Consider the following 22,228-nt stretch of genomic DNA (forward strand, 5'->3'; position numbering starts at 1 on the left):
TTGCATGAGAACTGCCCTTATTGCAGGTTCTGTGATAACACACATCTAATCACATTACCAGAATGACTCAAAATTGTTGGGGTTTTAAAGAAAAGCAGCAGAACAGTTTTAATTTTAGAAGTTTTTATAAAAAATTTGACTCTAGGATAAAGGACTAGAAGACAATCCTGCTTTTTAATTGTGCATAAAATTCTGGGAATTGTTGGAAGATGATCATATTGAAGAATTTTTGATGGTGTAATGTCAGGGAAATTAGTCCACAGAACTCAGCAGCAGATCTGCAGGTGTAAGACTCTGCTGGACTTTAACAAAACCCTCACCAAGCTCTTGATTTTAATTCCATGCTTTCTTATGTGCAATTGAAATCAAACCTCTTTTGAACATGTAGCCTGTAAGATGTCCCATAGTAATGACCAGTCTTAGTGTAGTAGTGTCACCTTCTCCAACAGTGGCCAAAAAAGTAGAGCCACACAGTGCCAGCCTGCATGTTGTCTGAAACTCCTGTGAAATAGACCGAAGTCCTCTCTCTTCCCATTGCTGTTTTTCTTGCCTCCTAATTTCTTATGATGATGCCTTTCAGTTATTTAGAAGGAAAAGCATACAAGTATTATTTTCACTGTACTGCAGCACTCTCCCCCCTTACACCCTCCCTACTGCATCAGTTCTCAGTCTCCTGCACAGCCATGCCCTCAGTTGTTCTCTATTTTCTGTTACTCTTGTGCTCTAGTCAAGCTCATCTGTCCTTTCCCACCCCCCCTTGCAGCCTGTTTTTCCTCTGTTTAACACTACCCTCCTATCCCAAGCTAGCAAACACCCCATTTCCTTGCTTCCTATTTTTTTCATTGGAAGAAACAGGTGCAGACTTCCCAACCCTGATGCTCTTGGCTTGCACAGTCCCTCTCTCCTGCTGCAGTTACCACTCCTGCCAAGCCAAGGCACAGGCTGGGACTCGCCATTCCCCACTGGCTGGCACAGAGGACTAGAGGAAGAAGCATTAAGGCTCTGCTGTGTGGCAGCACAGCCATAGCACCCTGTGCCTGTCCCATCCACTCTGTCCCTACTGCGTATTCCCAAGTAACCTCAGCTTTGCCTGAGGCACCCACCTCTGTCCCTTGTGCAGCTGTACAAGCACCAGTAGATACCTAATGCCACAGATCTGAGCTGGGAGAGAGTAATGTGTAACTTCAATTCACCTAGCAGGTTTTCTCATGTTACCATTTCCTCCTTTTCCAGGTCATTGATGAACATAGGGATTGGCACAGGTCCCTTGTGATACCAGCGACAGCTCTACTTTGTTAACTACCTGTTACTGACTCTTTGCTATCTGTTAACCTTGACAGCAATTGTCCCCTGTACCTGAGGTTCAAAGTCCAAACGGTCTTTCCCTCCTCACCTTCCACCACTTGCGAGAGTGTATCCCGGGACACGGTAGAAATCAAGCCACTAAAACACCTGTACTTATCCTCCCTTTTGACACCTCCTGGACAGCAGCTAGAGCAGGAGATTCACCCTGCCTCTTCGTGCAGCGAAGAGCGTCCCTAAGGATGTGCACCTTCCCCGCCGGACCCTGCAGCCGCTCTCTCCCAAGCGGTACGCTGCTCGCTTCCCACCCGGCCTGTCCCTACCTCTCACTCGGTGTCCTGCGGCTCGGGGGCGGCCGCGGGGCCTCTGCGTTTCTCCCGGGCGAGCGGGAGGGGAACGAGGCCAACAGCCCTTGGCGGGACTTGGCCAGGGCGGGCGGTCGAGTGCTGGGCAGCGGCGGACAAAGCTGCCGGCGTCACCTCAAGCTCCCGCCCCTGCGGGCTCCCCGGGGCAGGCGCCGGTCTCCTGAGGGGCGGGAGGTGTCGCCCCTCACCCGCGCCGGGGCGCCGCGCCTCCAGCAGCCGCGGTGGCGCTGCCGAGCAGAGCCGGGCGCTGGGCGCCGAGCTCCGGCCGCCAGCCCGCCCGCACTCCCTCCCCGGCCGGCTGGCTGGCTGCGCGCACGGCGAACATGGCGGCGACGGTGGGGCGGGACACTCTACCTGAGCACTGGTCCTACGGCGTCTGCAAGGACGGGAGAGTCTTCTTCATCGAGTAAGGGGGAAGGGGTAGGGGGTGGCCCTGCTCCCGCCGCTTCCCCCTCGCCTTTCTCCCTCCCTCCCGCCCGGCCGGCCAGGGGCCGCACGCAGGCACTAACAGGTGCATGTTTTCCGCTTCTCCCTCCCAGCGACCTGACCCGCACCACCACCTGGCTGCATCCTCGCACCGGGGAGCCCGTCAACTCCGGCCACATGATCCGCTCAGGTGGGTGCCGGGGGACGGCGGGAGGGTTGTACCGCTAACGGCTGCTCCGCTCGCCCTCCTCACCTCCCTCCCCGCGGTCAGCGAGGCACCTCGGGGCCGCGGGCGAAGTTCTCACCCGTCCTTCCCCGCTTTCTTTCTTTCTCTCTCTCCCTCTCCCTGCTGCCTTGCAGACCTGCCCCGTGGATGGGAGGAGGGCTTCTCGGAGGAGGGCGCCAGCTACTTCATCGAGTGAGTACTGCCCTGCCCCGCGCCGTCCTCCGGCACTCGATGGCGCGGGGCGCTGGCGGCGCGGCCCCGGCCCGCCCGCGGGGACGCCTCAAACGCCGCGCCGCTTCCGTTCCCCCTTGTGCCCCCCAACCCGGCACGTCCGCCGGTTTCATTAATGATTAACGCGAGGGAAAGTGACATCGCGGTGGGCGCGCGGGTTCGGCGGCGGATGGGGAAAGTTGGCTGCGGAGAGCGGAGGGATGTGTGGATCCCCTGGCTGCTGCGCTCTCGCAGTGGCTAGCAACAGGTTCCCCTGGAGGCGGCTCTTCAGTTTGCTGGCGTTTTTTGTGCTATTGGTTTATCCCCCCCTTCCCCCTTTCTCTCTTCCTGGTATTTAAAGTGCGGTTTGTGGCAGGTGGAGCTACGCGTTGCTGAGCGCGGGTCGTGGTCAAAGGTGGATGATTGGTTTTGGGTTTTGTTTTTCAATGGCTCGTGGCTGTGGTTACAGCACTGGGAAGTTTTGCAAGCAAAAAGCTTTTTCAGTGTTTCTTAACAGACACGGCTGAACACATGGAGTTGACTTGCCTGAGCTGGTGGTGGCCACCGCATCTTTCATGTCGCATATCTTATTCAGAGAACGGTTAAAAACTGGAGATGTGCTGCCTATTTAAGGCTCTTTTATTCTATGAGATGCAAGCAACTTGCAGTAAAATAGGATAATTAAAAGATCTTCTTTCACACATTGCATATATAAGGCTTTTACAGATGTTAGCACTGATGTAACAGTAGAGGTTTAATCAAATCAGTAAAACTGTTGCATCCTGAATATGGAGTTGTGTGTCAGTTATGAGGTTTTTGTGTTTTCCTTTGGAAATCTGAGTGCATGGCAAATTCAATGAAACTGACAGAAAAGGACTGGGAAACAGTCTATATTATTGCTTCAGTGAAGAACTGGAGCAGTTAACCCAGGTATAGTCCCCTATAACTGCTGACAGCTGTCTTGCAGATGTCTGCTTTTGAAATGCCTGCAGAGCGTACTCCAAAAACTTTGATGAACTTGAGGTTTTTAGTAAAGATCAAACTTCAAAACCATACTGGGCTAGGTGAAGGAAAACATCATTAATAACCTCACATGGTAGGATGTTTATTAAATAAAATTGCCCATGTTTCTAGAATGTTGGGTTTTTTTTTCCCTACGAAGGACAAAAATGGTAGTCAGTCCCTCTTTGGCAGAGCTAGAAAATTCCTTACAGTGCTGGTCTGGGCAGTTAGTTTAGCCCTCAATTTGTGAATAGGAGATAACAGCAAGGCATTGGAGAGCAGTTGAATGCCACTTGCAGCATCCACCCTTTAAAAGTGGCCAGCCTGTTGAAAGAAAGGAATAGAATATTCTTCTGATTCCATAGGTGGCCAGTGGAAATCTCTATTAAGATAACTGTAGGGGTCTGTAAATGTGGTGTAAACAGATCCTTTAGACAGGTACAGCAATACAAACTTCTTTTCTTCATAGGAATACATCTATGTGATTTTCTATCCTTTCCAGAAGCTTACTAGTGCAGTTTTAGAACAGCTTAGATGCCTTTTCCCAGCTGCTCTATTTGGAAGACCATTCTCATGCCTTGTTTGTCAGGCAGTTATGAAACTTCAAATTTCTGATTGTTAAATTATAGTTGTTTGCGGTGCATTGTCATAACTTGTGGTAATAGCGTTCTTTAGCTTGGGCTGGGATTGCTGCAGGAAAGGCAATAAAGAATGAAGAGTGTATTTTACAGAGTAATTGGATAAACTTGACTATCTTTAGCCAAGCAGTTTTGTGAGGAGCAGTAGCTTTTTTTTTTTTTTTTTTTTTTTAACATAAATTTGTTCATCTGTGCTACTTCAGACCAGAGATTCACCTGATACAGTATCCTCTTCAGCAGTAGTGCTTCCCCTACAGTACTGCTCTAGCCTCTCTGTTTTAAGCTCAGAGGCTTTCTTCTGAGCCTAGTGGCGTTTCTCAGTTTTATTTCTGTGAACATATTGAGCTATCCTGGTGCTCATGTAAACATCAGCATCCTTAGATGAGGCTTTCTATACCTCACTGCTCTGTTCCTTTCTCCTATGCTGTTTCCATGTGATGAGTTCTGAGCTTACAGAAAAGGTTACTGGTCCCTAAATGCATGATTTCACATGTTGTACTATTCAGTTTTCTGGCATTCCAGCTCACAAACCTGTGAGCTCTCCCATGTAGCTACCAAGTCTTCCTTATACTGGTCCAGTCTGGTGTCATCCACAGAAATTTCATGAGCACATTGTCACTCTATGGCTACTAGTTTATTGAAGAGTGCCATGAGGAATGCTACAGGTAACCCCACTCTCTTGTGATAATTTCCACTATTAATACAACCTATTGTAGTTTTTCCTCTTTGGTCAATTTCCTTATGAATCTTATAAGTCTTATTTCTATTTTAAGTATTATTTATTATTTCTTTAATGAAATTATTTCAATCTTAAATAATTTCATGTGGGACACAGTATCAGACATTTTATATAGGCTAACTCCACTTACATAAGTGATTTCTGGTACAGCAGTAATCAAAACATTAGCTATAACATTGGATGGGAGCTGTCTTTGACTTAAAATTAGTGAATCCTGTGTCCATTTTCCATGTCTTTATTACTTTATTTGGTACTACAGACAACCTTGAAACATCACATAATAAAACAAAGATTTATAAGCTGGTCAAGCTTAATATCAAAGCCAGGTACACTTTTCTTCCCTTTCCACATACTGTGAATTTGAAAATTGTTGGAACTCCACTTCTGTGGTAGAAGCTTTCCAAATTAATGAGCTCAGGTTTATAATGGTTTTTGTATCTTAGTGCTGTTCTATAGTTAAGCAGCTGTATTGTATTTTGAGGGGGACTATTTTCCATTTGGTTATTTGCTCAAGCTGTTTATCTGAAATCACATCTCTTAGTTTTGTTTTGCTCAACTAAATAAGCTGTGTTCTTTGTCCAGGCCTTTAAAAAGGACCCTCTGTCTGATTATCCTGTGGTTATTCTCTACACCTCTTGCAAAATTGAGTCATCTTTGTTGTGTGTGAGTGAACAGAATCATACATTGGAGTGAGCTGTTGTGAGACTCTTAAGCAACAAAAGTGCTTTCTTGGCTCTAAAAACTTATCAGTTTTCTACATTTTAGGTTGTTTTCCTGTTTGGGGAAGACACCCACACTGACACCACATGTGAATGCTGTCAGTTTACTGACAGATCTTTCTGACATCTTTATTTTCATTTGCTGCTTTAACTTTTGAGATTGTAATTTATATTAGGAAACCATCTATGAAGCTACATTCTAGTTCTTCCCATATATGTACGTGCATGTCTTCCTGACTGATTTTCTCTGTTCTTCCTATTCTTCAAGTTTTCTTGATAGTGGCAAACTCTATTAGTGCATTGCTTCCTTTTATCCTAAAATCGCTAAATAAAACATTAAATAAATAATGTGTAAACTGATTTTTCTGGATGTCCATTTCGTAGTTTTGGTAAAGTCTTTATGTCTAAAGGTATCATGGGTGTTGTGTTTTCTGATTTTGAGTGCCAGGGAGAGCTTACCTTACTCTTTTCCATCTCGTTTGTTTGTTTGCTGATGTTTTTAAAGGATCTTGCATTTGTTGGGCAACGGCTTTATGTTACCAGTCACTGTAGAAAGGTTATTGCTGTACGTATGTGGAATTGAATGAGAAACTGACAATGCTTCATCTGGTTTGTTTCTGGTAGTTGGGTTGCCCATGTGAAGTGGTAAGTGATTGGCAGACTCTTTCTGGGGAAGGAGATGTGACATGCAAGAAAAATAGTGACTGATGGAAAAACAGTGCATGTATGAATATGCAGGCTTTTGTTTCCAATTGCTTTTTATCTTTTTCTGATCATCCAGAAGACGTAGGGAAGTTGGAAAGCTTTGGAAGTCTGGAATGGTTCTTTTATTACCTTCTTACACCTTTGAAAGATTGAGATGAGTATTGATGTCAAAGGAGCCGTTATTCCAGTATTCGATACCTAACTGGCTTGTATTAAAGTATGTTAAAAAAGTGTACTGCTACTAGAGAAGTTGTTTTAGGATGCTGCAATAATCCTGCACATCTCAAAGGTAATACTGCATTCAAATTGTAGCCTAAAATAAAGAGTAGGAAAGCGGAAATTAGCATTTAAATGTCTGAAGTTAACCTGTTATTTATTTCTGAAGTTTTCTTTTGGTCCTGGTTGGCCTTTTCCTTAGTTTGCATTGGATGACCAACAATAAAACTTTTTATGAGATCACCATTGTTCATGCAATAGTCTCTAGCTCTTTGCAAATGTTATTCTTTAATTATTTTATTTAGGTTTTACTGTGCTTAGAAAATACGAGTTGTATGTGTTTCAAGTAATTGGAAATAGTAAAAGAGCAAAGAACACCTGAATTGAACCTGCCTTTGTAACTTTGTTTCTGCCATGACAAATGCAGACGTTGAGTACTAAGTCACTGAAAACTATACAAGGGCTTTGATTACCCGGTGTGAGCTATAGATGTTACCCGACTGATGATTATTTAATCACAGAAGCCTAAAGGGAAAGGGATTATTGAGTTCAGTCCTTTTGATTATCTAAGAAGATTGTCTTAGAATCTTATTTATAAATTTAATCAACAGGTTTCTTCTGCCCTGCAGAAATTCCTGTCTTCCACACTCCTAGTTTGGTATTGAGGACTGTTTCTTTTTTCGTGGTTGCTTAGGTGGGTTAAAGCACTGCTTACTGTATTACCTACTTAATGTGTTTCGTGGCCTGTTGTAAACATAAAATATGTTTTTGTTTTTTTCTTGCTCTCTTTTCCATGATGGTTATCGCTGTACAGGCAAAAGATACTGGAACACTTAACTACTGCAAGGAGTAGTGATGTCCTTCATCATGATATCTTCAATATGGGTTATGTCCTTTGTGGTTCCTGAACCCATGTTTGGATAAAAGTTCTCAATTAGTGTTTAAATAAGTATATGAACCAATATGAAATCCACCTGTGAGGGACTGGCCTGTTAGATATTTCACTTTGATGTTGATGTGTATAACTAGTTTGAGTTGTGTGGAGTTCCTGAGGTGGAATAAAAATTATGTAGTTGGAACCACATGAGAGCTTCACCAACCAGGAGTGAAGATGTTTACTTCATCACTAGCAAATCTGAGGACAGTCTCTGACAAAATGAAAGGACTTTGTGTGCTGCAAAATGTCATGGAGAAACTTCCAGGGAAAGAAGTCTGGACTAGTTAAACAGCAATGGGTAAAGCTCTAGTTTGAGTAAATCTTGATGGGCACCATCTGCAGCAATGTGTAGGTTATGACTGGTTACTAGAATTCAATCAGGAGTTGCCCTTGAGGGGATTAGACTTCATAGAGATAATTTATACTGATGGAAAAGCAGATATGAAGTTGAGAAGTGGAGGAGAAATCCTAGAACTGGCTTTTGTGTTGAAATAGGACGGTAGGGAAGCTGTTCCATCCTGCAGTTCTGCAGAAGCGATGGATGGTCTTGAGCGGCCTCTACTGGTTCACTGGCAGGAAATGAGGCAGCCAGAGAAAAGCTCCCACGATGCAGATGAATCTGTGTTGGTGTTTATTGTTAGTATTTTTAAATTTCTCATAAGACGGTGTTCCATTTGGGCAATGGGAGAAGAAAGAACTATATACAGTAGCAGTAAATAGTATTGCTTATATGAATTTCTCTATATTTCTCGTTCTTTATTCTCTGGTTCTGGGCTTGGTCAGATATCCTGTTCGATAAATTGTGTTCTCCTGGGTAGTGAACAGAACTGAGCTGGAGATATTGGACCTGCTGAGTAAATAGAACAGCGCTGTTTCATTCAAGTGGTGTAAACAATTAAGTGTTTAACTTTTTCGGTGACAGTTAAAATGAGAGATTACTCAGTAAAGAGTGAAGTAAATGCTGATAAGTTTGTACTCATGCAGCGACTGCTGATGAGTGCAGACAGCAAAAGAAGTACTTTGTAGTTTAGCTCCCAGAATGCAGGAAACGGGTATATTCATGCTGCCTGAATTTCAGAGCGCACTCTGGAAAACCAAGCTTGGAACTGTGCATAAGGAAAATGCCATGCATGATTTGATTCAGCAATGTATATGAATGAAGAGGAGTACTGCGTGCGTTCCTTGCGGGAGGGAGGAGTGTATAAGGGTTGGTGGTGGGTTTTGTTTGTTTTTAAGGAAAAGCTGCATCAAAAAAGTACTTAGCTTGGTTTGTGAATCCTTGTTTGCCTTCCAAAATACGTGTGTTGGAAAACTCAACTTTACTACCTGGAGGCCAGCAAGGATAGCATACACTTAAAGCATAATTCCCATTAGCTTGAGGTGTTTTTTGAGTGTTGAACACTTATAAAAATCAAAGTTGGCTGGCAAACAGAGGAACGTTCTTTTTTTCTGGTTGGGGTTATGTGGCTTGCATGTATTGTAGCACAGAAACAAGGGTATGAACTGGTTCTTCAGAACTGCCAGCATCCACATTTTGTTCAGTATGCATTCTAGCTTCTTTAACATGAATCTGTCCGTCATTCATTCAGCCTCTTTGCCAAAGTAGTGTCAGCTTCTGCTTTCATTGAATCTTTGCACAGGTGAACATGCGCATATGTTTTAAGAAGCTGCGTGTTGCAGTGAGGGTTTTAGTATTTCTGAAAATGTGTCTAAAGTGTAAAGATTAAAAATAAATACAGTTGTACTGAGTAGGTATTACTATAATCTTAAAAATAATTTTAATAATATTGTGTTCCATTTCAGACTGCTTTTAGAAGTGTGCGATAGTCTACTGCATCAGATGATGAAATAACCTATTCAACACTTTTAATTTTGTTTTACTTTTTACCCATTATCTACCAGAATAGAGAGAATCTCAAATATTTGGGGTAGCAGAATCTTGATAGTAATACTACACATTTTGTTGAATACTAGTGCTTCTTCAATATATCAGTAGCTGTTACACACTCTAGCAACTGGACCTAGCTAAAAGGATTATCTGTCTACAGGCAAATGTGTCATGCATGATGTTTTTGTATTTTATAATGAAGGAAACTACCTTTTCTAGGCAAGCGTGGCAAGACTAAACAGTATTAGGAAGTGCTTTAGTGAGAGAGAAGTGCACACTGTGAAGTACATGGACGAGTTTTTGGTTTTTTTTTCCTCCCAGGTTCTATGCCCTGCATTCCCATCATTGTGTTTGCTGCAGAGGGGTTATACTAAAATGAGGGTTTCTTTTTTTACCTTGCAACTGATCAAAGTTTGCCATCCTCTCAAACATTTACATTTCATTGGTATAGATTAAGTGTACTGCTTCAGTATTGTACTGCTGCATCCCTCCAAAGGCCAGCTTGAATAATGTGGTGTCACATTTACTTCATATCACATCCAGTTCTATTCAGTGTGAATGTACTTTCTAATTTACTGTTAGATCTAATTTCTTTTGCCTTTGCCTCCTAGATATGCTATTAAAAAAAAAATGGTTTGGTTTGTGGTGTTTATTTATTTATTTATTACTTTGTCTTGGATAACAGTAAAGTATGGGGCTAAAACCTCATTTTATTTCTAATTTGTCATTTCCTGCAGCATTATTAGAGAGTTTTATGAAGTCTGCTTTGAGATACTGTTCTTAGAAACGGAACTTTTAATTTAAAAGCAGATTTATAATTAAAGATGTTAAAATCTAGGAAGAATCTGGTAACATGCCCAACCCTTTTTTTTTTATTTTATTTTATTGCCTGCCATGTAGTATTTGGCAGGAACGTCACAGACCTGTCTAGACAGGTGTAAAAGCTTGTTACCAATACGTAGTAGGTATGTGCTTTTCTGCCTGAAGTTTTCTGTTTAAACCCTTGTTTTCCTTATTGCTGATCTGTATCTTTAAAGGTTTTATCTTTTGTTTAATAGAAAATACAACCAAAACCACCACAGCTTCTGGAATGAGATTTGGATACACCACTGAAATGAAGCATTTGAGTACTACTAGATTTTATTTACAATTCTTTGATAAGTGAGGACTTTTATTATATTTTATTTACTTCCTAGAGGCCAAATATCCTTAACTAAGAGCAGAGTACAGAGCATTTTGAAAATACATGTTGATTCTGCAACCTGCAGGTAGTTTTTGTTTTCAGAAGCTCTGCATAGACTGTGATTGTCAAGTATGACTAAGCAGAAGAGCTGCTGTTAATTTTCTACTTTATTTAATCTGAAAAAGTGTAGTTACTGACTTTCTGCAAACTGCAATTGTTTCAAAATGTCTTAGTTTCATAGTTACCTTCAAACAGGAAAAATGCTTCAGCAGCAGCTTTCATTAAATTTTGTGTTTACTCGGTTCTTTACTCTTTGCAGTTACTCCTCTGTCCTTTTTCTAGGCAGAAGAAAGACTCATTTTGGTTAATGTAGGATATCGATATTAATGTAATAGAGAGAAATGAAAAACTAGAATTACTTTGTTTATGAAGCAGTATAAATCAGAGTGCAAAAGGCAAATGTAATTTTTTTAAGTAAGTGTCTTTTTAGGCTAATTTTTAAGTGTTTTATATGTCTGCTCTGCATGTTAACCTTTTAGGGCTTCAGTTCAATGCCTACTTGGGATCAAAGGAAAAGAAATAAGGCTTATACTAATACCTCGAATAATGTATCTCTTAGATCTGTTCAGCAGAATGCTTAAACACATCTGCAGACAGAACTATGCTAATGAGTGTGATTCACTGTATGTGATTTTCACTGAGTGGTCAAGCAGCATTAGTAATATTTTCTTTATATTTTTCTGAAGATCAGGAGTTATAACATTAGCTGTTTGCATGGTGAGATAGGACTGACAAAATCTAGATGTAGGAAGTTGTTCCACGGAAGACGTGGTGGTTCAAAACCATGTTCAATTGCCTGGGATAACTTAAATTAATAAAAATTAGCTGCAAAATGGTGAAAACTCTTTTTCTTAAAGGATGGTTATCACACACTTCATCTTTATTGTTACCACCTCATGATCCTTTTATTATCCTTTTTATTTTTTATTTAAAGTGAGCACTTTGCGAACGTGCCATTTTTTTTAATGTGAAGTTGTTGCTTGCTTTCCAGTTGAGACAATGATATTGTCAAGTGGCTTGAGTAAATATTTTTATTTCCTTCCTTGCAAATCATAGGTTGACACTGTTCTTTAAATGCTACTTTTGTGCTTTGTTAGTGCAATGATTTATTCCTTCAACACTGTGCATATTATTACTCCCAGTATTGAATTTTTAAATAGCCTGACCTCTTTCCTTTTGCTTTTCCAGTTAGCTATGTAGTGAGTTGCAGCTTGAGCTCAGTTATATTTAAAAGGAGAATAAAAATCAATGACTTATTTTTACTTGCCTCATGGGAAATCATTAAATGAAATTCTTTTAATAAACAGATGACAGGTATCAAGTTAGGCTTTGGTATGCTCCTTTAACAGTGTATTTAGTCCTTTCAGTTGAAATATGAAGTGATAAATCTTTACTTCCTCATGGTGTTAGAATTAGTGTAGTAGATACACTCCAGTGTCACTGGCTGTTTTTTCTCCTCTTAATGCTGTCTTGTTTGGGAAGGTGGACAGTCTCCAGATGAAGTCTTGAGAGTTGCATTTCCATGCCTTTGGAGACTATTGAATTGTCTAAGGAAATACTGAAAGAAGAGAATGGAGGAAAGATAATTGAAATGACTGAGGTCTAAGACAATGTCTTCTGACACAAAAGTAAACCAGCATTTGCTTTTATGACTTACAGCCAGAAGCAGTGTTTGTGTTGGATACTATAGGTTGTTTCAAGTTTATGGCTGAGTTACAATAGCCCCTTCCCCTAAATCTATGTCCTCTTTCTGCAACTTTTGCTGCGGGAGTTCTGCTTATAAGGAAGTTCATGGTGTTTTCATTTTTTGATTGACCAGGTGCAACAGTTAGCTATTGTGCCTGAAATCCTTGTCATTTCACTGTTTAAACATATGGTTCTGGTAGCATAGAGGTAACTGGGTAATGAGGTACCTGGAAAACTGCAGAGATGAGCTCCAGTGAACGATGGGCTCAAGTGAACGATGGAGCTCTGTGTGTATCAGCCAATGCTGGGGAGACTTAATTCTTGAGTGAGTGGTAGACAGAATGTAAAATTTAGTAACGTTGAAGGGTTGGAAACCATTGGCTTAAACTAGCTGCAAATAAACTATTAAATGGTATTGATAACTAAGGTAGGTTAAATACAGAAACCAAGGAGGAAAATTGAAGTTTCTGTGTACGAATAATGTGACTTTTCCCTCATCAGAAAAGTAGCGGAGCTACAGGAGCCCAATTTTTTACAGCTCATCTTCCTCCATACTTAATAGAGGAACTACAGTTAGCAATTTGAGGGGTCTCTCTGATTAACAGTGTGCTGCTCCTGTGTAACTGTGGTAGTCAGATAAAAGTAGTTGTAGATTGTGTTTCGAAGTAGTGAGTAGTGTGGCTACTGATGTACAGAACAGAATTTTGTTTGGTTAGGGAGGTGAGAAGAGTGTTTAGTCTGTCTTACCGCTATTTCCTGAGTGGTTTCTGTAAATATGATGAGGTACATTGTAAATAGGCCTGCTATTTTTTGTTTGTTTGTTTGTTTTTTTCCTTCCCCCCCCATGGCCTGGGTGAATAATGTTTGCTTCCTTTAGAAAGAAAATTTCAAATGGTTTATTTCTGATTAATTTTTAATATCTCTATGATTAGAAGTACAACAATACATTCTATTAATGAGATGAATAAACTGTGAGAATTCTAAATGCAGTATGGCAGAAAGAGTCAGTTTTCCCCAGAATGTGAATGCTAAATTAGCTTTTTTTTCTTTTCATCTTATCTTTTAGGAATTTCATTAATGAGAACAAGCGGGTTTTGTTCCTGCTGTTTGGTCTGTATAAAGATTTTGGATGAAACTGAATTAGTGAGACATGCTGAAAATGCTGTTCTTGGTGAATTTTGGCATTTGTAAAGCATGTAGGTGAAAATACAAAATAAACATGATTTTATGTTCAGATGATTTAAAGAAGTTCTTAAATATTCTGTCACAAGGTTTCTTCATTCTGCAGTAGTACAAAAATATGGCAGATTGGTGAGACCTCTGCAAATATATTTAAAATTCTACTGTGTTATTTTCTGTGTTTTATTCAGCTCAGCAGCTTCCATGCCAATTAACTTGAAATTCCATTTATTTTGGCTACTGAAGTTTGTACTGAATATGTGAAACTGCAGTGTCTTTTCTACCAGGAAGGTGAATAGAAATATGAAGAAGGTAAGAATTCAGAGTGCTATGGTCTGTGAAAAGTGCCCATGTAAAGAATTAGAGTGGAGAAGTAGTGTTAGGAGAGCCCCAATCTTTCCACCTGATTTGAAGGTAGTGTGTTTGTTTCTCAGTTGTTTTGTGACCTTCTTTATGTTGAGTCCTATTTCAAAAGTTACAAAAAATGTATGTGGACATCCCATGTAGGGATGGATTATTGTGATAAAAATTAAACTTCCTGGAAGCTTTTAACTACTTGTGGGATAGACAAAACAATTTCTGTCTAATGGTAAAACTTATTATTTTGTGGGGAAGTAGTCAGTAAAGTTGGCATTAGTTTAACTGCTTCATTATTCTTCATAAATGAAATGCTATTTATGAGATATACTCTGCTTAAACACTGAAGAGCTTTTGCTTTGGGGTTTTTCTGAATTTTGTATATGAAATCCTTCAGTGGTTATTTCATGTCATACATGTGTTTCCAGAAATGAATGTCTGTTGATCTGGTTAGAGGTCACAAAGCAACTTACATTGTGGCAGGAAATATGTGGGTCCCCCTTTGCATTTCACTTCTGAAGTGAGCTAAAATAAAATGTCTCTTATTAGCATGTGATAAAATTGATACTTTTTTTTTTTGAGTGCTTCAGATAATTTTAAGTAGCTAATCTTGATTTAATTTTCTATTTTCAAGCTGGTTTTAATCTAAAACCATTCCTAGTGGATGATAAATTGCAAAAAGAAAAAGCAGAGTGTGTTCCTAGTATTTTTTCTTTGCTTCTGACATAGCTGTTAACTGAGTTAGCTGGATAAGAAGAGGAAATGTTTCCTCTGTGCCTGTCCAGAAGCTAAAGCATTAAAGAGACTTTTGAAAACTGTTTAGAGGTACAAGAATTACTTAATCGCAATATGTTATGGGCAAGTTAAATTAACAAGGATGATGTTAAAATGCAGAGTTTGTGATACAATAGGAAGGGTTTGTATTGAAATAATCATAGAATCATAGAATAGTTAGGGTTGGAAAGGACCATCAAGTTCCACCCCGCCTGCCATGGGCAGGAACACCTCACACTAAACCATATCACCCAAGGCTCTGTCCAACCTGGTCTTAAACACCACCAGGGATGGAGCATTCACAGCTTCCCTGGGCAGCCCATTCCAGTGCCTCACCACCCTTACAGTAAAGAACTTCTTCTTCATGTATGCATATATTTTGAAAAGCTCCTGATTCACATAAAGGTCTTGAAAGCAAGTCTTGACACTTTATCTACTGTTAGGAAAAAGCCAAACACTACCACCTCCCTCTCCCTGGAATTTTAAAGGCTATGTGTTAAAAATTGTTATTAAAAATAATTATTAAAAATTAATATTATTATAATTTATCTTTGTCATTCTACCTAAGATTGCTTTTATAGTGGCTTCCATTCTTCAAGAAAGATGCAGGCTTCTCATCGTGGCAGATTTGGACAGTGAAGTTATTCTCTCAACTACTTTGTATCAAAGTGCATTTATGTTAAAATACATTTGTAATGATGTAGCTAGCATCTCCTACCAGGCAAAAGGTTCAAGCAGGTCACATACTGTCTAGTGGAGGGTTTCTTTGTATCTCATGCTGGATTAATAAACCTTTTGAGAGGTGAACACTTGCTATCTTTGTAAAACATTATAAATATGCTACTTATTGAGACAAATGGCTTTGAGGAAATATTTCTGTAATGGGTGTTTTTCTTGATGCGAGGAAAAAACAAGTTGTATCTCTTTTTGAAAAGCTTTGGAAAATGGTGGACCAATTCTGTCGTAAGTCTTTCCTGGAATTTATGCTGTTTCAGCTACTAAAAGGTCAGTCTGAGATTTACAGTAAACTTTTAGCTTGCAAATGTTCTGTTGTTTTCCTTTCATTTTTAAAGCATGGGTGTTTACCATTGATTGGGGTAAAGATTCTTTTCACTAACTTGATACTCAGACGAGGATCACTGTTACAGTGAAGCTTAAATAAAATTTTTTTTTTTTATTTTTAAGGTGGATAATTGCGAGGATGGCTACTTTTCTTGTTAATAGGTGTAACAATTAGAGGAAGAACTTTGTATTTATTCCTCTCCTGTTGTGTTTCAGATTGTCCTTTAGAGTTTTCTAGCTCTCGATACCTCCTACCCCCCCCCCCCCCCGTGTTGAAAACAGTTTCTAAAGGGCATGAAAAACAGCTTTAAGTTTAGGTAATGCTTCTCTGGAAATAAACTTCTAAATGACTATAAGAAAAGCAGTTTTTAGAGATGTTCTGTTTTGGAATGCAGCTATTTGCGGGTTTGGAAAAAAGGCAGACCAACCCAGTCAAGTGGGCTATTGCTTAGTACATAATAATAATGCGAGGGTTTTTTTGTATAGGCTTCTCCTTAGATTGCCTGTTAGATAATCTTACCTTACATGTCACAGCTGCCTTTTTGAAGTTGACTTGTATAAGGGTATCCTGTGTACTGTGTTCTGTTGCTCAGGGTAGCTGCAAACAACTAAGATGCCTACAGTAGCTGAATACTTGCCTTCTTTACACAAGTGGTACTAGGGATAGTGTAGATACTATAACTGATGGGAAAGGGTTCTTAGTTTCAGGAGAGCCAAGGTACTTGTGACCTGTGTAATCAGTGCCATTTGTTTAAGCATGCATACACTGAAGTGAAATTGTAAATGACAGACCTTCTTAGCATTCAAGTGTTCACGGGTTATGAGGAGTTATTTCCTGTAGGGGTTGGGAAATGGTGTTCTCTGCCAGAATAGGTAGGCTGGTGCTCTGGAGCGGAGATTTGCTGAGTCAAGATGGGTGGATACAGAGATTGAGAATTTCCTTCCAGGGCCAGAAGACAGAGATTAAGAGAGCTGCAGACATCCTAAAGCATCACTTTGTTAGTGATTTGGGATAAATTATGGAGAGAGGAACTTCTGTTAGTATATTCCTGAGGAATGCTGGTTGAAGAGGAAGCCTCACATGACTGCGTACTACTGACTGGAGACTTCTCCCTTCCCGTCTTAGGTGTGGCTTAACAGCTATTCTAAGGTAATAAGGAAACATGCTGATTTCTTTTCTTCCCCAACCCATACTGCTCCTTTTATATGGGTGTGTGTGCATACATGTTTTTCTTCTGCAGGCAGTGGAGGAGAATTGCATACAGCTGTATGAACTGCAGTGTTGATAGGTTGGGATCTTGACCAGATAACTGGGTTTGTAGATATTCCTGTGGCTTTGTTGGCTTTGTTTTACTGAGTTAATTTTCCTTTTAGGTAGCAAGACAAGGATGTAGGAATAGACACAAGCTAGGATAACTCTAGGAGGAAATGGTGATTTGTTGATTTAAAGAGGAATGAAAAGCTTGGTTGTACCAAAACCCACTACCAACAACAAAAAAACAGCAACAGCAGAAAATGCTGTTGGGATGTAATACTTGAAAGAATGCAGCTTAATGACTCCTGATTTTCTTCCCTTTGAGAATCTTTACTGGAAATGCCACATGAGCAGAATGATAAAAAATACTTCAAATCCTACTCATCTCCCATGTTATCATGCTGTGTTGGTAAACTCTCTCACCATAATCCTGTGTGGTTTCTGAACTGTCTGAGCAGCTTTGCAGCGTGGCTAGCAGGGCTTTGTCCTGAGGAATCTGCACTTACGTTCAGTGTCAGCGATGTGTGCGTTTCCATGACCATTGTGTGAAGTGTTCTATAATCTGGGGGGCCCAGACTGCTACAAAAATAAGGGTTTAGTGCATATATCTGACTCCTCACAGGATGACTTGCATCTCAGTTACATACAAACCGAGTTCTGAGAAAAAGATCAGTGACACTTGTCAAAAAGGATTTAATTTTGTAAAGTTTACATCTGTGCTCTTACAGGGGAAGTAACAGTCATTTCACTAAGGATTGAATGACTGCTTTAAAAGACATTCTTTTTATAACAAGTATCTCAAAAAAATTTCTTGGAACTTGAAATTTCAGTTGTAAACTTTGAAAATTCCTTTGTATAAACCAAACATGAATGGCTTCTCTCTGAAAAGAGGAAGTTTCAGATACTCAAATGATTAAAATGCTTTGTTATTTTATATTGTCTTTCTATTCCAAGTGAAAATTTGGGTTTATAATAGTTTGTGAAAGTGTTGTGTGGGTTTTTCCTCGTTTTTAACTGTTGCACTGAGGTAAAAATACTGGTTGAATGTTTTCTTGTCTGACCAAAATGCGGTGGGTTGTTTTGTTTTTTTTTTTCTCTCAGATTTAACACTTTCAAACTTGCCTATCCACTCCCGCGGCTCAGTGCTGCGCGTATACCCCCACCAGCTCCCTCTGAGTGCTTGTTACAAGCAAGCATCCGTGAAGTATGACCGTGCTCTGGGTTGTTACACATTAACTGGCAGCTGAAATATGGTATTCCTGTGCTTACAAACAATTGTTCCCTACTTGAACTGTGTCTTTCAAACACAAAGTAACACCTTTCACAGCCGACTGTTTTCACAGGAGCTGGCCGAGGGAAACAAGCTGTTAGTGACTATCCTCATGAATAATCTGGCGGGCTGCCCAAGCAGCCCGAATTGCCATCGGGTGGGAAAATGCAACCAAGAGTGATCTGTTAAAGAATGCGCTCTTAACTGTGCTGTATTGTAGACGCAAGATGTAGATGTAAGACTCCCCCCTCCCCTGGCTAGGCATTAAGATTTTAGTGCCTGGTGAGGTTTGGCCTCAGTTGAAAGGCTCTCTTAGTGGTTTTTCCTTTCGATTTGGTTGCAAATGAACCACTAAATTAATGTTATTTTTGGCAGACTAAGAGTTAAAAAGCAGCGAGAAAATCTGTGTGAAAGATGCTGCTCTCAAATAAGGCAACTGTGGCTGCCACAGTCACTTTTCTGTTAACTGAAAAGTTTGTCGTTGGGCTAGCTTTGTTCCATGGGAGAATAAATCTGCTCGATAGTTGTCTATGATTGTAGTTGTCTTTTGATTTTCCTCTTATGTCCACTGGTACATTTCTGAGAATCCATGCTCCATGGGGATGACAGTGAAGCAGCCTTGCGAGTTGTCACCTATTGTTGGAGATGTCAAAGTGCACAGATATTTCCCAGTGAAACTGTTTTTACATGTATTCCTTAATACAAGATTCAAACAGCACAGATTCCCTTTTCAGGAATGTGCCCAAGTGAAAGTGCTCTGTTCCCAGAACAGCTTTCACCAGGAATTTGATTATGCTTAGATTTATGGGAGAGACCAGGTCCTCTCACACAAAAACTCAAAAACTGGAAAATGAAAGAACCACATAGCCAAACTGGGTTCAGGCACTAGTGGAAACTCTGAACAACGCCAGCAGTTCTAGTTTAGCTTATTACGAGCTTTCATTTCTCATTTTTGTTTCAAAATAAGCCCTGAGTAATACAGTCTTAAAATTTACATTGAAAAACCCGAGGGTGGGCTCTGCAGGGTTCTGCTGTGCCACAAGAGGGCAGTTTTGGTGTCAACTGTACAGCTACTAAGGAATAAATGTGCTTTTAAATGTCTCACTTTGGATGAATTAATCTTGAAAAACAGAATTGAAATGTTACATCATTTCTCCAAGCTCCTTAGTTTCATAATGAAGAAAGTTCGAGATCTTTGTTTTCGTAGTTTACATGGAATTGTTGAATGGGTTTTGTAATTACATAAAGCCTAAGAATTCATAATAGAGTTGTGTTAGATTCAGTTTTTGTGTATGGTAAAGTTTATTTAAACGATCTATGTAGTACTGATTGCAAGGAATTAAGTTGCACACTGAAGAAAATAGGATGCAAAACTGTTTTCCTTTTAGAACCAGTAACTTAATGTGGTTCAGTGTGGCAGATTGTGATTATAAGAACAGTTTATCCTTTTGTTCTATTTATATGAAATACAGGACTAATGAAACTAGGTGAAATGTACTGTAAATACAGCACCATAAAGTGCTTTAAATGGTGCAAGATATCATTGTGCTATTTTGTGGAGTTTGCTTTTTATCACTGAAGATCAGTGATACTGTAAATGGGAGAAAAAAAACATGCATAGTAAGTTCAACCTGCTGTTTAATTCAGATGCCCACCCTTTGTAGTGGGGCAATCCACAGTTTCAGTAAGCCCTAGAAGACCTATATATGCCGGTTGCTTCCTCCTTGTACATGAGGATGTTTGCATGAGATTGCTTCATCACAAGCTCCTGGAACGTGCATGTGCCTGTAACCTGTGAGTGCATATCCTCTTAAACAACGCGGAGGTATTCTCCAGGGCTCTTCTCAGGTGAGAGGCCACATTCATGTACTTCAGTTGCTTATCTTGATTCTGAAACTTGTCATGTGATAAGGGGGCTGTTTACTCATGAAAGAGAGTTGCAGGAGCAGGATGCCAGGAGAGTTTATCCAAGTTGGAATACGCCTGCCTTTGAGCATTCCTCAGGAAATATGGCTGCAAGGAACAGCATATAAACCAGATGAATTGTTCTGGCAAGTTCAGTTTGTTATGCCAGCTCAACTGATCTTCAGGGGCTTTCCAATCTCACTGAACACAAAACATAATTGTGGTAGGATTTTGTTTGTTTGTTAATTTTGTAGATTGTGTCAATTTAAGCGCATGCTCTTAGGTTGGTGGGCCAAACTGGGGATGAAGACATTAACAAATACTATAAAAAACAACATAGAGAATTTTGAAAGTTGATCCAAAAATTCTATTGCAGCAAAATGTGGCTAGATGGTTTTAATGTAATCTATTCTCCACCAAAGGCACACTTAAAATAAAAAAAATAACATTTCTTTAATAACCAACCCATGCATTATTAGCTTCAAAGATAATATCAGGTCTCTGCCTGTAAAAACTGAAGTTACGGAAATACCTTTAGTTTTATTTACTTCACTCACTTGGCATTTTTTGCTGTTGTGTTAACATACTAAAGTACTCCAATTCATAAATAAAATTGTACTGAAATTGTGCCTTTAAAAGTCAGCAATATGCTGTGCATCAGGAAAACAGACAACTGTGTTTTTATCATTTGGTTCTGCATCATGTCTGCATGATAATGTGAAGGACGGTTGAAGCCTTCTGAATGCTTTATGCGGAGGCGTATGGTGACACCAATAATTTTTGTACATCAATTAAATAATGGAGATGCTTGTTTTGAATAATGCTATTCATTTGGATTTGGCATGGTTTGTATTGGGAAACATTAATTCTTCTGCTGATGTAGTTTTCCATTGGGAATTTTTAAAACTGTGTTGTATATTTTCGCTGAGATTTATGTGTTTTTGTATATGATGTGCCTGGTTTTGTGGCTGGCTTGCCAAGAATCAGATTACTTCATTGCTTTTGTTTGTTTTTTTCTTTTAAAAGAAAATTTACCTCAATGGCTTTTTTAAAAAAAGAAGTTTGTGCAAAGGCTGTTGTAATGTGTGTGCTTTGAAAGAGGAGGGGGCAAACCTGAATGGTTTTTGTTGTGTTTTTTCTTTTTTGAAACACATTTCTGCAGTGCTCATTCATTTGAGATTGTTAGAGAATTTTTATCTTTTTGCAATAAGAAGGCGCAAGTGCTGGTAACTCCTGTTGTTTACCCTTAAGGAAGAGGGTTTCAGTTGTTAGAGTTTATTAGCACTACGTTGACAATTAAAAGCAGTTTACTGATGTTTATTTTTAAACCTTTCTATCTTGTTTTGCATAGAAATGCAAAAATAGCTAGTTCCACACTGAAGCTCTGTTTTTTTTTACAGTGTTAGGGGCAACAATCAAAAATGTGGAAAATTGCTGGGGATTTGGGATTATGCGTGCTTGTAGAGAGATTCTGTTAAATGAATAAAGGCCAAATATTTGCAGTCTTTGGCTAGCCCTTCTTGGGTTTATAAGGCATCTTCATATAAAAAATACTGTCATAATTGGCACCAAGTAATTATTGTTTTGAAAGTCTTAATTGAGGTTTGGATTGAATTACTCATGGAATCTCTGTTGTTTTCCTCTGTAAATTCTGCTATAAATTGGTGTTGAACTGCAGGGGAAGCTGGTAGAAATCCAGGGGTATACACCTCTGCAAGAGACATACTTGCCTGCAGATACATACATGACTTGGAACTCATATTGCCAGTAAAACACTTTTGAAAAACCCTTCTGTCCTAAATCTAGAGTCTAGGAAGCATGACAGGTTTTGCTAGCTGTATTTAAAAACAAACATACCCTCCCTCTTCCCACACATGCATGTGTAGAAATGACAGAACTTAATATTTGCATCAGCGTAGAACTATGGAAGTTGTCTCCATACACGAGGAAAACCCATGCAGGTCAGAAGTCATGTTTTGGATGGTAAGCTTTTACAAAGATTTTGCTGGTTGCTGATATAGTAAATATTTCCAGTGAAGACCTATCCAGCAAATCAAGCAGTAGATTCTGGGTAAGTTCCATTAAAACTTCATGGTTACTTCAAATTAGTAAAGCTCTTGGAGG

At 39.8% G+C, this 22,228-nt stretch overlaps 1 protein-coding gene across 2 annotated transcripts in view; it reads left to right on the top strand.

Moving 5' to 3' along the window:
- The first annotated feature begins 1,874 nt into the window (after positions 1 to 1,874).
- Positions 1,875 to 22,228, top strand: part of PLEKHA7 (pleckstrin homology domain containing A7) — a 162,566-nt gene continuing 142,212 nt past the window's right edge. The window contains exons 1-3 of one of the 2 annotated variants that reach the window (XM_061380124.1): positions 1,875 to 2,073; positions 2,207 to 2,283; positions 2,454 to 2,511. In XM_061380124.1, coding sequence (XP_061236108.1) covers positions 1,991 to 2,073; positions 2,207 to 2,283; positions 2,454 to 2,511 — 218 coding nt within the window. In that variant the 5' untranslated portion in view covers positions 1,875 to 1,990. The remainder of the gene's footprint in view (positions 2,074 to 2,206; positions 2,284 to 2,453; positions 2,512 to 22,228) is intronic. The other variant, XM_061380125.1, reaches the window with a different exon arrangement.

The sequence above is a fragment of the Neopsephotus bourkii genome, unplaced genomic scaffold, assembly GCF_033783945.1.
Source record: "Neopsephotus bourkii isolate Nb327-2 ecotype Australia unplaced genomic scaffold, CSIRO-AGI_Nbou_v1 NB_1792, whole genome shotgun sequence".
Lineage (NCBI taxonomy): Eukaryota > Metazoa > Chordata > Aves > Psittaciformes > Psittacidae > Neopsephotus > Neopsephotus bourkii.